The sequence below is a fragment of the Schistocerca nitens genome, chromosome 1 (assembly GCF_023898315.1).
Source record: "Schistocerca nitens isolate TAMUIC-IGC-003100 chromosome 1, iqSchNite1.1, whole genome shotgun sequence".
In the NCBI taxonomy this organism is placed as follows: Eukaryota; Metazoa; Arthropoda; class Insecta; order Orthoptera; family Acrididae; genus Schistocerca; species Schistocerca nitens.
The window spans coordinates 157,498,874-157,516,979 of NC_064614.1; the positions used below are offsets into that span (position 1 = coordinate 157,498,874).

The 18,106-nt window shown below is 39.2% G+C and overlaps 1 protein-coding gene across 2 annotated transcripts in view; it reads right to left on the minus strand.

Moving 5' to 3' along the window:
- Nucleotides 1-18,106, minus strand: part of LOC126243987 (protein kinase C, brain isozyme) — a 199,633-nt gene that overhangs the window by 74,147 nt on the left and 107,380 nt on the right. Inside the window, exon 3 of one of the 2 annotated variants that reach the window (XM_049948204.1) lies at nucleotides 6,368-6,476. In XM_049948204.1, the coding sequence (XP_049804161.1) occupies nucleotides 6,368-6,407 (40 nt within the window). In that variant the 5' untranslated portion in view covers nucleotides 6,408-6,476. Of the gene's footprint in view, nucleotides 1-6,367; nucleotides 6,477-8,388; nucleotides 8,501-18,106 lie in introns of both variants that reach the window. The other variant, XM_049948203.1, reaches the window with a different exon arrangement.

The following is an 18,106-nucleotide window of genomic DNA, read 5'->3' on the forward strand; positions in this document are numbered from 1 at the left end:
TTAATACCCAATGGTAGCATATTTTTGTTGGGTATCTGATGTGTATTGACAAAATAAAATGGAACATCAGTAGAAAATGAATAGAGACCCCCAATTCTGAAATGAAATACAAAGCAAAAGTAAATCACAGGTACCGAAAGCATTGCCAAAAGACAATGGATGGTTGCCCCTTTTGGGTTTTTTATTGCTATTTTCTTAGGAGATATCATTTAGTGGACAGGTTTTGAAACCAGAAGACATTACACATACACACTCTCAGTTGACTGTTATTGGTTTCCATATTGCAGAAAAGTAATTATTCTGTATATGAACTATCATACAGATGATTCACAAGAAAATGTTCTATCAACAGTCTAAGTATGACAAATACATGGCTCCATATCAGTCTAGTTACAAAATGAGATTTCACATAGCAAATTTGTCACTGCTTCATTAAAGCTGTAAGAATAATTTCTGGACATGGTTCACAAGTACAGCCACCACTCATTACACCGAAAGTAAATTTCTGTATCTTATTAGACAAATTTTAATAAATATCTGTTTATGACCATGTTTAGGAAATATTTCAAATTCTTATTTTAGGTAGATTTTTATGTTACTTGAAAGGAAATCTTAAAAGAATGAAAGTCCAAGCTATATTCCACATATACCTAGAATTAAACAGTACCTGTTGAGACAATGTGTTCAGTGAAGCAGATACTAACACAAAAACATGGTGGACTAAAATTTGCAACATTTCATGTCCCTAATTTACAAGGTAAGAAAAAAAGTAAAATGTTTAGAAGACTGCAAAAGATGTTAAAGAGAAGAACGTGATCTTGATAGCAATTAGCCACGAAATGCAAAAGTGGTATAATACGAAAATGAAATGCAGTAGCCATCACTGAAGTTCTTAGTGTCACCTTACCTCATACACACAAGTTTTCAACCTTACACTTGATGTTTTGGCAATTGTGGGAAATGTCAGACAGAGTCTCCAAACTCCACCAATATCACCCACTCTCATCACCACAATCTCCTTATTTATTTTACTTGTGTGGCTCACATGACAGTGCAGGCCATTATAGTTTATGATAATTAGTACTGCCAATACAGGGAATGAGAAATGTAGCACAGTGGATACACTACTGGTCTCACACTTGGGATGAAATGGGTTCAAATCCCAGTACAGTTATTGAGAAGTAAATTTCAGTGATTTCCCTAAATACTTTATGGCAAATGACAAGATCGTTCCTTTAAAAAAGTACAGATCCAATTCCTTGTCCAGTCTGTGCTTGTGTTTCATTTCTTATGACCTCATCCCCAATGGGATATTAAACTCTAATCTTCTTTCCTTCTTCTTTCTAATTTAGAAAGGGATGGAAAATGTATTAATGATTTCCAGCCCATACTGCTCAAAGGCAAAGAGATTCATCAATCATGTGAATGGCGAAGTATAGGTGAGACACGAGTTTATGGATGAGACTAACCAAGGCATTGTTAGCATTACACTGTGCATGTATTTGACCTGGTATTCAGTATATGAAGAGCTTTATTTTCCAATGATATCCAAGCTGTAAACAGGCAACAACACCTCTAGTGGCCTAGGTTGATAATGTATGGCAGTCTTCATAGATAGCTGGTTTGAATCTTACTGCAGGAAGAAAATTTTTGGTGTTACATACCACATAAGAAGTTGTACTAAATTTGAATGAGATTATGACATCATACAGACAAGATTACATAAATCTTGCATTAGGGAATATATATCAAAAAGACCACACTCAGAGGATACATTTTCAAGCAAATGCAGACTCTGAAATGGCACCTACTGATTCTATAGATGCTAGCAGAAATCCACTGATAAGCCAGAACATTATGACCACTGACCTGCTATCAATATAAACCTATCCTGAAGATAGATAGCAGCATCAGCTGACAAGGAATGACTACTAATGAGACACATGCACAGTGTGTAGTACCAGTGAATGTGCTATCTGTGTGCAGAATGGGGAAGGCACACAATCTCCCCGAGATTGACTGAGGGCAGAGTGTGACAGCCCGGAGGCTCGGCATGAGCATTTTGGGTATCCCACGACTTCTCAGGTGTTTGAGGAGTACTATAGTGAGTGCCTTCAACAAGTGCCAAGACCAAGGTGAAACCACATCTGGATGACATTGGGTTGGGCGGCCACTCCTCATTGCAGATGTCGGACATCATAGGCTGGGAAGAATGGTAAAACAGGGCAGGCTGCGAACTGTGGAAGAACTAATTTCAGATGTTAATGCTGGGCAAAGTACAAGTGTGTCTGAACATGCAGTGCACTGAACACTCCTAATGATGGGATTCAGCTGCCAACAACACACGCATGTGTCAATGTTAACACCATGACACTGGCAACTGCAACTGAAATAGGCATGTAACCATTAGCACTGGACGTTGGCACAGTGGCAGAGCTTTGCTTGGTTTGATCCCAATACCTTCTTCATCATGCTGATGTGATGCTGCGAATCTTTCATCTTCCAGTGGAACAGCTCCTTCACACCTGTAGTGCGGATGGAGAATCTGGCAGCAGCTCCATTATGCTATGGGAAACATTCACATGGGAACTGATGGGTCCAGTGGAGCTTGTGAAGGCACCACGGTGGCCGAGGAGTATCGTACACTGGTTGCAGTCCACATACAACCCCTCATGATGATCTGTTGTCTTTTTCAGCAAGATAATGTACCATGTCACAAGGCCAGGAATGTGTAGAGTGGTTTGAGGAACACATTGGGTAGTTTCAATTGATGTGCTTGCCCCTCAACTCACCAGATCTGAACCCGACCGAACACAACTGGGATGTGATTGAATTTGCTGTTGGAGCTCATTGCTGCCCTACCCAAAATTTATGGGAATTAGGTGACTTGTCATGCAACTCCCTCCAGTGACCCATCAAGGCCAAATTTCAATGTTTCAGCCCTAAAGGTCATTTTGTCTGCAGCTAAAGAGGAATGGGAGAGAAGCATATGTGTAAGAAACCAGCAATGGAAACCGTGGAAGAGAAACCATACTTAAAGCACAGAATTGTATAAGGAGGAAACTAAAGATCACAAATAATTTTAACAACCTGAAATAATGGTATGATATTTTGCTGAAAGAAAAAAATAATTATCTTATAGAGCAAAACTGCAGATGACAACAGGATAGTACTGAAGATAAATAAAGAAAGGGATTGAAGGAATTATAACAAACAAAAAGAGAAAACATAAAAACATTGATCAATTTGGAAATAAGTATCTTGCATGTCCTACAAATATAGGACACAATTGTAAAACACGAATTAAAAGGACGATGAGGTGTAGTATATGATATGGAACACCAAAATATTTTTGCTTAAAACTATGAGGCACCAGACTTAGTTGTGAAGCCTGTTTATGTGCCAAAGGGCAAGAAATCATATGCAACAAGATAAAAAAAGAAACAACACTCTGAGAGGCAGTCTAAATTAATTAGACACACAGCTCCATGACATCAGGAGATGTGTCAATAATAACCTTGTTCTCTGTTGCTAGGCTACTTCAGTCTTATTAGGTGGAGTCTTTCTTCCTGTATTTGAAAGACAGACAAATAAAGGAAAAATGATGTAATCGGTAAACATTACACAAGCTATGAACCCCAGTATGAAGAAATAATTATCACATATACCTATCAGGAATGCTTATATTTTGCCTGTTGAAAATAAAGACTTGCCAGAAGTTCTGTCTCATATTTATGTAGTTTTCTCAAGTGAATTATCCTTTGATAGAAATAATTACAACAGCAGTCATTTAAAATTCTTGAAATTAGTTATTTGTATTAGTGTCAACTTAAAAATGAAGCACAATAGTTTTCTCAAAACTGTCAGAGACATGATACACTAATATACCAACTGCTTTATATATGCACTGAGGTGACAAAAGTAATGGGAAAGTAATATGCATGTACACAGATGGTGGCATTATCACAAAGGTATAAAGGGCAGTACATTGGCGGAACTGTCATTTGTACTCAGGTGATTCACGTGAAAAGGCGGCTGGCATTATCATCGCCGCATGACAGGAATTAACAGTTTTGAATGTGGAATGATAGTTAGGGCTATATGTATGGGACATTCCATTTAGGAAATCATTAGTGAATTCAATATTCCACGATTAACACTGTCAGGAGTGTGCTGAGCATACCAAATGTCAGGCCTTACCTCTCATGACAGATAATGCAGTGGCTCATGGCCGTAACATAAGGACCGAGAGCAGCGGTATCTGTTTAGAGTTATTAGTGTTAACACTCAAGCAACACTGCATGAAATAACCACAGAAATCAATATGGGACATATGAAAAACATATTCATCAGAACAGTGTGGTGAAATTTTGGGTTAATGGGCTATGGCAGCAGACCGTCAACACGAGTGCTGGCAGCATGCACCTCTCCTGGACCTGTGACCATATTGGTTTGACCCTAGATGACTGGAAAATTGTTGCCTATCAACAGGTGAGTCATGATTTCAGCTCGTAAGGGTTAATGGTATGGCTCAAGTGTGGTGCAGATCTCAAGAAGCCATGGACCAAAGTTGTCAACAAGGCACTGTGAACACCATCGGTCACTCCATAATGGTGTGGGATGGACTTCACATTCCCAAACAACAATGGATTTTTTTATGGATGATGACACATCATGTCACTGGGCCACAGTTGTTCATGATTGGTTTGAAGAATATACTGGACAATTCAAGTAAACGGTATGGCCACCCAGATTATCTGACATGAAACCTGTTGAACATTTATGGGACACAGTCAAGAGCTCAGTTTGTGCTCAAAATCCTGCACCGGCAACACTTTTGCAGTTATGGACAGCTATAGAGGCAGCATGGCGCAATATTTCTGCAGGGGACTTCAAACGACTTGTCGAGTCCCTGCCATGTCAAGTTTCTGCACTAAGCCAGGAAAAATAAGGTCCGACATGGTGTTAGGAAGTATCCTACGACTCCTATCACCTCAGTGTAGTTAATTAAAATCACTTCTGCTTACAAGAATCCCTTTATGATCGTAAAATATTCTGAGAGGTTTCCTCCAGCACATTTTGTCACTGTTAAGTGTTTTGAGAAGTTTTGTGATCTAAAAGAAGTCACATCAGAAAAACTGCAAAATACTTCAAAAGGATTAAAGGTGAGTTGCATCTAAGTATTCCATTTCAAGAGGAACTGAAGTTCCACAGTGAAAGTAGTTTTTTGAAATCTGAAATAATAAGATTTAAATATCATATACAGAAAAATACAGAATTTGATTCAGGAATAATTTGTCTTTACCAAATACTGAAAAGATGTAAAACAAATTTACTTCAACGCTCAAACAACATTATATTTTTATTCTGTAACATTCTATATACTAACGTGAAAACTAATTAAGTTGGTAAGGCAACATCAACATGAAATGACTGGATACAATGAACCATGAACTCTGTGAAGAAGTGCTTTCTTTGCAGAGAACTGAAAGCAAGAAATAGAAAAAAATGCAACAAAGAAGACGAGAAACTGAAAATTCATTCAAATCCTGTATCAGTGGCACATAAAGGATATGCACTGTAAGTTGAAAGCAATAATTCAGTGGAAATATAATTCATAGCTTCATTTTTTTCATATCTTTGTTTTGACAATTCTGATCTTGAAAATATGACATACCAGGAAAGAAGCAAAAATTTATAACTAGCTTATAAGGTGACATTTACAGAAGGAGCTGCAAGAAAATGAAATAATTTAAAGGAGTGGCTACAAGCTATTTACAGCAGTAGTTATTATGAAAGGAGCAATAAATAAGTAATATTGTTTCATGACTATTTTCTCAGAAAAATATGAATGCAATCTATAAATTAATCAGCATTTCTTTTGCTACAAAATACATCACATAGTCTTCCACCTTCCTCTTGTTCTTTTCAGATGATGGCTTGAAATTTATTTGGTTGTCACCTGGTTGCAACAATTACTAAATAGTGTTATGTTAGTTCATTTAGCTCACTTCACTCCACAGTAAGGGATAATACTTCTTTAAAACAATTTTATTATTTTCTTTTTTACAAATAGTTTAGCACAAAATTTACAGCTACTTGTTAGTTTTAATGTTAGTTACTTGGTGTCACAGTACCATAAAGAACCACATCACTAGATGTAGAATTTCTTACAGCTGGATATTGATAGAATTTTGGATGGGCTATGTTCTCTACACTTGTAAACATGGATTAATGGTTGCTCAGAAATGGTTGGAAATCTAATATCTGACATATTCATGAAATGGCTTTGATACTAAATTTCTATATCACTGGCACTAATGTTGTTACAGTGGCAACAGTTGTGTCTTGTGAGAACAGTTCTGACCTGAACACTTGAGGCCCTGATGCGTGATGCCGTGCAGCATGGAACCACAGTGGTCACAGAAAGTCGGAGTCAAGTACGTGAAAACCTCCCACTTGTGCACGGCGGAGGCCTGGTGGTAAACACAGAGCAACACACATTCGAGTGTCCGATCAAAGCGTCACGCGCTAGTGGCCTATCACAGTGAGTATCAACCAACACAAGCAAATGTACAGTATCAGGTACTGTGGACTGGGAAGGTAATAGGAGAGAAGGAGGAAAACAGAAGACTCAAAAATAAGGTATGAAGAGGTGTAGAGTCACTTGAGGACAAAATTTTGCAACACAGAAATTGAATGAATGTAAACTGTTGCAGGCCTTGGGACACTGAGATTATTTTCTATCCCCTAGCTGGAAAAAAAAAAAAAAAAAAAAACTTTGTATGTTTATTTTTGTGTGATCAGTACTCAATGAAAAATATTGCTCACTGAAGACATGGAACTGATTACAGTGACCAGGAACATAAAATGCAGACAAACAGTACTTTCCTATCACATATGATGTCTTTCTTTTTTAAATGAAACGTAAATCCCAATACTTTTCTGAAATATTGATTTTTTAAAAAAACTCCAACTTACCTATTTGGGACAATCAAAATAATAACTCTATTATGAAGAATTATTCATATTTATATAATAAGACACATGGTAATATGAGGAATGATAGCACAACTAGCTTACTGTTTCAATGAAAATGTGCTACCAATAAATCATTAGCCCCACCTAAAATAGTTGAGAAATATTACACAATCCTCAGAATGCTGAATGAAACCTGTTTCAAGCAGATTGTTATCCCCTATTATTCAGGAAGCAAATAAAGGTTGTATGAGAGAATCAATGACAACAACTTTGAGCAAACACAATAAATTCTTTCCATGCTAAAAGAATTGCTTTTCAAGTAAAAATAACTTTGTGCCAGTCTGGTAAGTTATGGTAGGAGCATTTACACATGCTGAAATGTGCTATTGTAAGAAAAGTATACACAAACAACAAAAATATTACAGTTTTAATACATAAAAGACAAACATCTGTGTTTCAGCATTTACATTATATCACAATTATTAACAAAAGTAATATCTCTAACTATATACAATCTGCTGTTAACTTTTTGGAAATTTACTTCAGGGAGAATACACAGCTATACACCATCCTGTTAAACTTTTTAAGAACACAAAACTGCTCAATACAAATGGATAATGGATTGCCCTGCAATCATTTATGAAGATCTGAATGAACTTTTTTCATCCCAATTCAGTAACAGATTTCACCTGTTTGTGGGAAAAGTTTTCCAGTGCTCGTTCCATAACTGATGAGATGCTTTTGCATTGCAGATGACAACTGTGAGCATGGTTACAAAATGAAAATCCGATTTTAAGGAAAAAGTTATGAGAGAGAAGCTGTTTACAAGAACAGATTACATGCAACCGTGCAATCAGACAAGCAAATGGGCAAGCAGGCAGGCACAAATCACCAAATGGAAAAGATTTAGTGTCGGGACCACCACCAAGTCAAAGTGTTTTTTTTTTTTTTTACTTAATACTCTGTGAAATGTCATCTCCCATGAGCTGATTTGGGATGCAGATTTTGTTTATTACAAATTTCAGCTTATATTTCACTGAAATAGTGACTGATAAAATAATTGTATTTTAGCAGCAACATTTTAATTAAAAATTTTGCTCATGTTTCACTGAAATACCAATCAAAAAAGTTTTAGCTGCAAAAATTACATTGAACAACACTTAGCAAACAAAAATTAAGATATTTAGAACAGCATAATGGTTCTTTCCCTTACAGGATTTAATGCCCTTTTATATTTAGAAAATTTATCTGCATCATGCAGACATAATGTTTGCATGTGACACAAATGTATGGCAAAAAAAAGGCACTGGCTCTAGCACGTGCCTGTTCTGAAAGATCGGCATCCCAGACTCAAATGGGAGAGTTACATTTGACAATGGTGGCTCCTCAGCATCTGCCCACCGTTACCTTCACATTTCATGCCCTGGTGGATCACCCCATATAGTAGTGATCCACAGTGGTCGCAGAATGTTGGACTGCTGTATGTGTGCACCTTGAACCGATGTTTCGTCCGAGAATCCTGTGGATACATACAGACTGTACTGTCTCTTGTTCACTCTAAATCGTGCCTACTGTGATGTTGTATGCTCTATCGGCAAGTTGGCAGTACAGTAAACAAACACTGTTCTAAATTATTACACAATAGTGTTACTTTCATTAATAAATAAACTACAACAAAATGGAAATTGGTATCTAATCTCTTCACAAAATATCGTTCATATCATCATCATATAGCACAAATCAACAATTCTCAGAACGATGGTGGTATGTAAATTCTCCATGGAAACATTCACTGAGAGTATTTATTTTCTTTATCTATGATTTATATTTGTCTTCATTATTATAAAGTGAAAAACTTTATTTCAAAGCACAGTGCTGTATTATAGCACTGAAACAACTTTAAATGTCACCATCCTTGAAATATGACAAAAGATTCTGAAATTCAAGCAGTTATTTAAGGAATGGAGGAGTGGCATTTGTTATATGTTTCAGCTGGTACATCTGTGGAGCTTGTCACATTAATTCTTGGACACATATATTAGTTTACAAAATATATACTGTTCAGAGTAGCAGTGAAAATTGTTAAGAGTAATAAATAAGGAAACTTTGTCACATTCTCTCCATTCCATTGCATTGCATTTATAATTTTTATTACCTTGCTCTACTGAAGATGAAACCCAACAGACACACAACTCACCAAGTCCATGTAATGAACCACCACCACAAAGATTCAGAAACAGTATTCAGAAAGCATGTAAAAAAATAATAATAATAATAAAAAAAATAAAAAAAACTAACTAAGTGGCAGAAATTTCCTTCTGAGCTCTATAGCCCTTGATTAATTTAATAGTTGAAGTAAAAACAAAAACCAATGAAATCTGCTAATGTTAGACCTATCATCTTCATTTTTCATTTCTTTTAAGATTAAGCTGAGATGTTACACTGAAGAATAATTAAACAGTAGGTTAAGAAACAATTCTGCATCCAAAGAGGCTTTCCAAGCAAATTAATATTACTCAGTCACTTGTTATAACAATGAAACTCAACAATTTATTTTTGATGGCTTTTTGGCACACGTGACACTAACTTACCAAATAAGAGTGTTTTAACACCACATACAGTAGAAAAGGTGCATCCACTGATTCAACACAAATGTCATATACTTGAGATGTTACAAAGCTGACATAGCCCATGTATTAAATGTTAAACATCTCAGCATTGTCTGCTTTATGAGTAATGTGCACAGAACCCGATTATTCAAGAAAGAAAATGTTAGTGGTTAGATGTACCACTAATGTTTCTGTTTGCCCAAACACATTCCTCCATGGTACCATCATCGTGAGACAGACTGAGAAGCATCTGGGTTTCCATACCACAAAGAAGTTTTAGGCAAGTTTTAGTTTTTGAATATCTAATGAGAACTGAATGTATGTCTTTGTCCCTACACACAACAGAAGTTGTTAAAAAAAAGTTTATGTCACATTTAGTGGTAAATATCTTCATACTAAAACATCTCTGAGTAAATTCGACAACTTCCATCAAAGTCGATATGTGGGGTGATATTATTTGCCACGTAATTGCAAGACACACCTAGAAATGAAAGCAACAGTAAGCAAGTGGAAAAGCTACCCAAGCTACCTCTTAATAATTTTGCTGACTGTCTCCATGTGTTGACTTTCTAGAATCATAAAGATAAATGACTGGATTAATTGTGCAATCAGTACCTGAAACTAGTGCAAATTGAGGGATCAATAAATAGAAAGTGATGGAGATTTTCTCCATTGTACATTAGTGTAGCATCTTTTAAATTGGGGATCTTAACACATAAAATATTTTGAAAAGGAGAGTTGCTTGCTGAGACACAGATAAGCACACCAAAAAGACACACACACACACACACACACACACACACACACACACACACACAAAACCACAGTCCAGCCTTGGCAGCTAGAGACTGTGTGTGTGTGTGTGTGTGTGTGTGTGTGTGTGTGTGTGTGACAGTCTTTTTGTTGTGCCTCTCTGTGTCTCAGCACCTCCACTATCTGGTGAGTAGCAACTTTCCTTTTCATAATACTGTCATTATTCCATCCTGGAGTTCCCATTGTTTAATACACATAATATGTACTTTATGTTCTCTTTTTTAACATAGACAAATATTAAAATTGAAAATGTACCTGCTATTATACATTTTGTCATATTTTACATAAATTGAAATGTAAATCATACGTAATATTTAGTTGAAAGTGTTGTGCGCCATGTTGCAAACCAGTCCCAGGAAATCAACCAGACGAGTTGCACAAAGGGTGGGAATCAACCAACATACAAAGGTCAAACCCGTTAGCCATTAAACCCCAGGATCATGTAACAATGGTTGTGTTTCGCCAAAACTATTGTCCAAAGAACTTACGGACAGAACTTGGATGTGAACACGGTTTGGTTTAGCGGCGAAGCCCACTTTCATTTGGTTGGGTTTGTCAAGAAGCAAAATTGGCGCATTTGAGGGGCTGGGAATCCGCATTTCGTGATCGAGAAGTCTCTTCACTCTCAATGGGTGACTGGGTGGTGTGCAATGTCCAATCACAGAATAATTAGTGTGATATTCCTTGATGGCACGGTGACCACCGAACGGTATGTGAAGGTTTTGGAAGATTATTTTATCCCCATTATCCAAAGTGACCTCGATTTCGATAAGATGCGGTTCATGCACTCGACCCCATCGAAGCAGGCGAGTGTTTGATGTCCTGGAGGAGCACTATGGGGACCGTCAGGGCCGGCGTAAGCCCAAGTGCCGCCCCGTGCGAGCTGCTAAATTGCTTTAGATTGCGCCATTTATCGTGTCACAGAAATTTGGTGGATTGCTTTTAGCACCTATGTATTGCATTATTTAGTGTCAACTGGCACTTTTCGCACCACACAGATGTTTTGTCTAGATCATTTTGCAATTGTTTTCGATCATCTGATGTCTTTACGAGACAGTAAATGACAGACTCATCCGAAAACAATCTACGAGGACTGCTCAGATTGTCTACTACATCGTTTATATGAATCAGTAGCAGCAGAGGGCCTGGAACACTTCCCTGGGGAACCACAAATATTACCTGTGTTAGACGATGACTTATCGTCAGTTACTGTGACCTTTCTGGCAGGAAATCACGAATACGATCGCACACCTGCCACGCTATTAGATAGGCACGCAATTTTATTAGAAGTAGCTTGTGAGGAATTGCGTCTAAAGCCTTCTGTAAATCTAAAAACATGGAAACAATTTGAGATTCCCTGTTGCTAGCAATCATTACTTCGTGTGAATAAAGGACTAGTATATTCTTAATCCGTGTTGGCTATCAAAAAATAGTTTTTTCGTGGTATGGCATTTATTGGCCGGGACTCCCCTTCGGGGTTCGGCCGCCATTTTGCAAGTCATTTTAGTTGACGCCACTTCGGCGACTTGCGAGGTAATTTATAAGATTAGAACACAGTATATGTTGCAGAATCCTACCGCAAATCGATATTAGTAATAGAGATCTGTAAGTCCGCGGAGTACTCCTATTTGCTTTCTTGAGTATCGGTGTGGCCTGTGCAACTTTCTTATGGATTTTTCATCGAGCGAGCGGTTGTATGTGTGACATTCGCCTGCTTTATTTCTTCGTTGATAGTCCTCGGTGTCGACGTACTGCTTTTTTATGCGGGCTGAAAAATGGGGGACGGGAGTAGCGTTCCACAGTTCTTTTACTTTCGCTGTTCACAACTCCCCCCCCCCCCCCCCCCCCAGTATTACACAGTTATATGGCCAGTTCAATACTGGTAAAGGTTAAGCCTCATTAATAAAATTGGTTCAAATGGCTCTGAGCACTATGGGACTCAACTGCTGAGGTCATTAGTCCCCTAGAACTTAGAACTAGTTAAACCTAACTAACCTAAGGACATCACAAACATCCATGCCCGAGGCAGGATTCGAACCTGCGACCGTAGCGGTCTTGCGGTTCCAGACTGCAGCGCCTTTAACCGCACGGCCACTTCGACCGGCCCTCATTAATAGTTTGCACGCAAACATCAGCATACTGCTACAATAGTTTGCTGTTGAACATCTATGAGCAGTAAATACCTAACCACACATTGATAAAATCTTCTCGGGTTGACAGCTGATACAATGCGTTGTTCTCCAGCAACGTTTCAGCTAGTTTATTACTTGCCATCTTCAGGTGACTTCAATCCGAGAAGATTTCATAGTTCTTGCAGAATACAAGGTACGTGTCACACTATTTCTCAAATAAATTGATCGGACACTGTCACTGTTTTAACACACAGCCTATTTGTGTTACACTAATTCCGCTAAGTTAATACATTCTTGTTACTCTGACTGATACAGACTTCCTGTCTGAAAATCGGCCGTGACTGACTGTCTCGGGACCAAAAATTGTGCCTTTATATATCCTCACAATAACAGGCACTGAAACTATACATTGTCCAGCGTTTAAGTTAAAGAAATTATAATTAAAACCTAACTCATTCAATTAACTGAACACATCGAAAAATTCCTCCTCTTTTAATAGTTCCTTCTATCACAAACGTTAGGCCGAATTATTTGTTTAAATAATGAAATTAACAGATATGGTTATACAAACAATACTTTTGACAAACCTGGTAATTATTTTGGAATTACTAAGGGCTGGCTTTGCTAACATGTTGTAAGTGTATTGTCATATCGCTGGCTTAGTTGTGGAGTATCTATGCGGGCAGCCGCGTCTGTTGAGTCGAGCATGGGACACGGAATTGTTATGTTGTGTTGCGTGTAGCTGTGCATGTGAGAGGCATTGTTAGTATGGAAGTTGAAGTATTGCTGCAAGTGATATTATAGTAAAGTGATGGAATATGGAAGTGATTCAGAGAAAAGTGCGTAATGACGTAATTAAAAGTGAGCAGTGCCGCCGATTACGCATTTGTGTATCCTCTCGCTGCGCGTCACCCGGCTCAATCAATCATCCGCGCCGTGTTCGGTTTCCAAGAATGAACTATGTGAATCGGTAATACTATTTACCACGAAAGAGAGCATTTAAGTGCCAGTGTCTTGTAGCGAGCGTGAGAACGTGCGTTCGACCATTGCGTTCCGCATCATCAACAATCAACCGCGCCACGACGGTTACGTGCACGCTCGTGCAACTGAGAACTGTAAATTTAACTTTGTGAACAGTGTTAAAATTTATTACTAGTGTCAAGGAGGACTGGTACCAAATATTTATGTATGCATGACGAGCGTAAGAACTTTCGTGCGATCATTCGACTTCCGCATCATCAACAATCACCTGCGTCATGTCGGTTACGCGTTCGCTCGTCTGGGTGATGCTGTGGACTGGTTATCATACAGTAATTGGGATAAACACTTATGAATTAGAATGTAAACAGTGCAACCTGAGATTTTCTTTAATCGTCACAGAATATAGTTGTTCATACCAGACGTCGAACAGTGTTGTGTTTTAACGTTGAGTGGCTCCCCTAAACCCGCTTGCATATTTCGATATATAATTCCTGGCAAGCCAACAGCAGTGTGGAGCAGGACAATACGACCGCCGCGGGATTATCAGGTACGTGGTGTGGACAGGGCGCACGGTCCAGAAGTGAAAACCAGTTTAAAGGTACCCCACCCATTTGTTCTCCCGGGCGTGTTACAATGTTTTCGAATAGAGCCAAATGAATACTTCAAGGATCCTAGTAGTAGTTCTTCCATATGTTTATAATAAGTACAGAATTTATATTTGTTTATAAGTCAACAATAGATTTTAAGTCACGAAACAATTACTGATTTCACTGTATAACAAAAGATATTAACTAGGAATGGTCAAAATAAATGAGGAAATTAATTACATACACAAAGCTAAGCACAAAATTAGATCTGGTGCTATATTCCTTAAGGCTGAGGGCCAACCTTTCTGTTTCATGAAAATGCAGATTATACTCATGTATTTTAATGGTAATTAGTCAAAAATGAAAATAAAATGAATTCAAGGAGGTATATGGCAAAACTAGAGAGGAAGTAAGAGATGCCAGCTTGCTTCGTCACTTATGGAGCTATTGTATCAGCGTACTGCGAAAAAATCCCGACTGACACACATCTGGACAGGAGACCTTGCCTTGATTAAGTGATTTATGCTGCTTCGCTACACCGAGGATATCTGTTTGTAAGTTACTCATGTCGGGAGTGTTTCTTGATTCAAATTCTGGAATATCTGCTTCGTCATCTTTGCTGAAGGAATTTCGGAAAACCATGATTAGTAACTCTGCTTTCTTGGCACTTTCATCAATAGCATTTCTATCTCTCAGGGAAGATATTTATTGTGTCTAGCCACTGGTATACTTTAGATACGATCAGAATCTCTTTGGATTTTCTGTCAGATTCCGACACAAAGTTTCGTTGTGGAAGCCATTAAAAGCATCTCAACAAAAGCATCTCAACAAAAGCATCTCAACTTAAGTCCGCGATACATTTTGACACTTCAGCAAAACATCGGCAGTCATGAAATTTTGTATTTTTAAATGTGGCACGATGTGTTCCGACTTGTTTGTGTACCATGCGGGATCAGTACTATCTCTTATTAATTTGTTTGGTACGTATTTCTCAACATCCGTCGATATTATTTCTGAGTGAGGCGTGGAGTCTACAGCTGAGTCGGGCTTTGAACCCTGTACTGAGATGAGAGAAAAAAAAATCTTCCCAGCATTCATGTTGTAGGAATAGCCAACAATTGGCTCACGGTAAGAAACAAATTCGGCTTTCCCAAATACACCACCTTTCGCAAATATAGGTAAGACGGAAGAGACGGAGTAGTCAAACGGGTGTACATGAAGTCCAGGAACACTTTCAGTTATTTACTGAACAAGAACTGAATACTGTACAGATGTCATACGTATGGCATTTTGAAGAGAAACTATGAAAGTTTTTTTTCCAAACATTCGATATGCGAACCCGGCAGACATCAACACCGTAATCGAATTCTTGCCATACCCATCCCAGCATGGCATCGTCGACTGAGGCAACCGCTTCCCGTATTCTCTCCCGGAGCTCTGCTACATCACGTGGAAGAGGCGGTACACACACCAGATCTTTAATGTGTTCCCACGGAAAAAAATCATACGGAGTGAGATCTGGTGATCAGGGAGGCTATTTCATAAACTCCAACACACACACACAAAGCTCACTCCGCACCTGAACTCGCTATGTTTGCGACTAGCGCTGACTATCGGCAAATTACCAAAACTACGCTATGGCGGTATACATGAGGAAAAATTTCAGGCTCTCTCTTCAAAATGACATATGTTTGATATCTGTCATACAGATGTCATTTTGAAGAGAAACCCTGAAAGTGATATCTGTCACATAACTAATGAGGAGTATTGAATAGAACTGGGGAGAAGAGGAGTTTGTGGCACAACTCGACAAGAAGAAGAGACCGGTTGGTAGGACATGTTCTGAGGCATCAGGGGATCACAAATTTAGCATTGGAGGGCAGCGTGGAGTGTAAAAATCGTACAGGGAGACCAAGAGATGAATACACTAGGCAGATTCAGAAGGATGTAGGTTGCAGTAAGTACTGGGAGATGAGGAGGCTTGCACAGGATACAGTAGCATGGAGAGCTGCATCAAACCAGTCTCAGGACTGAAGACCACAACAACAACGATATCTGTAGAATGTTTCGTTCTTGTGCAATAAATAATTGAAAGTGTTCTCGGACTTTATGTACCCCCTGTATACACGCGACTCGGTGGCAGAGAAAGAAAGACCTCTCCCGCTAGTACTTCAGAACATCGAAGCGGTCATAGTCCAAATAAAAGGCAGAAACAGGCGTACCCTCATCACAGTCTATGTACAAACACCCCGCCCCCCTCCCCAGGGAGGCTCCTACCATCCCAGTTCTTATGACACATAATGACCATAAATAAGCTCATAATTCTACGTGACTTAAATACAAGACACCATATGCTGGGAGACAGAAAGACAACGGAAACGGACGCCGACTTCACAACTTACATCGGTGATTCAATTACAAGCGACAAGCTTCCTGTCCTTTCCGCGAACAGTCCCATTCAGCCCACCAGACCAGTTCCCAGACCAGTTCCCAGAAGGCGGACAACATGAAAATACGCTAACGCAGACTGAGATAGATACAAGTATGTCCTCCCAGAGCCGGCCGAAGTGGCTGTGCGGTTAAAGGCGCTGCAGTCTGGAACCGCAAGACCGCTACGGTCGCAGGTTCGAATCCTGCCTCGGGCATGGATGTTTGTGATGTCCTTAGGTTAGTTAGGTTTAACTAGTTCTACGTTCTAGGGGACTAATGACCTCAGCAGTTGAGTCCCATAGTGCTCAGAGCCATTTGAACCATTTTTTTTGTCCTCTCAGAAAGCCTTGCGTTCCCAGTAGCCGTAACAGATGACGATGACCTCCAGCAGGTCACTAACAGACTCGAAAAGCCATACAACAGGCAATAGAAGAAGCTTTCACAGCCACCACCACCACCACCATCATAGTAAATTGGAGACAGGCCATCCCCCAACACGACCTCGACCTAATATGAAAGAAAAAAAAACAAAAAAAAAAAATAGGAAACCTGACGGGCGGATAACCCAGACCTCAATAGACGATGGAACAGACTAAACACGAGGGTCGTCCACAAAGTAAGTTCCGTTTCTATTTCTATCCGCGGCAGAGCTACGATCGCAGTTCCGAGCATGCGCGGCGGTTACTCTGACTCAAGGAGAAGACATGTACGCCATTTTCAGATCGCTGCCGCCGACGTTTGGTTTGTAGTGCTTCTTTATAGTATCAGCCGTAATTGCGGCCGCGTGTTAAATCAGGTCTGTGATTCGTTTTCTAAATGCAAAGAAAGTTAAATCAAAGGAAATTCAACGGTAAATCTGCGAGGTTTACGGACAACATACTATGAGTGGTACAATGGTTAGAAGATGGGTCAGACTGCTCAGTGATGGATGTGGTCCAATGCACGATGAAGAACGAAGTGGACGCCAGTCTGTGGTTACTGATGAACTGGTTCACACAGTTGAAGAGAAGATTGAGCACAACCATAAGGCCGGCCGGAGTGGCCGTACGGTTCTAGGCGCTACAGTTTGGAGCCGAGCGACTGCTACGGTCGCAGGTTCGAATCCTGCCTCGGGCATGGATGTGTGGGATGTCCTTAGCTTAGTTAGCTTTAATTAGTTCTAAGTTCTAGGCAACTAATGACCTCGGAAGTTAAGTCGCATAGTGCTCAGAGCCATTTGAACAACCATAGTTTACACTTTGTGCCCTTGCTATTGAAGTTCCGTAAATCTCACGATCACTAATTCATGAAATTGTTACTGAAAAACTGAAATTTAGAAAACTTTGCTCACGTTGGGTACCCGAAATTCTTACTGAATAACACAAAAAAACAACGGATGGGCACTGCACTTCAGTTTTTGACACGCTGCAATGAAGAAAGCAATGGTTTTCTTTCTCGGGTAGTCACGGGGGATGAAACTTGGGTATCGTACGACACCCCTGAAACAAAACGGCAATAAATGGAATGGAGGCACACTTCATCCCCAATGAAGGTTAAGCCTAAGAAAATCTTGACACCTCGAAAAGTCATGTGC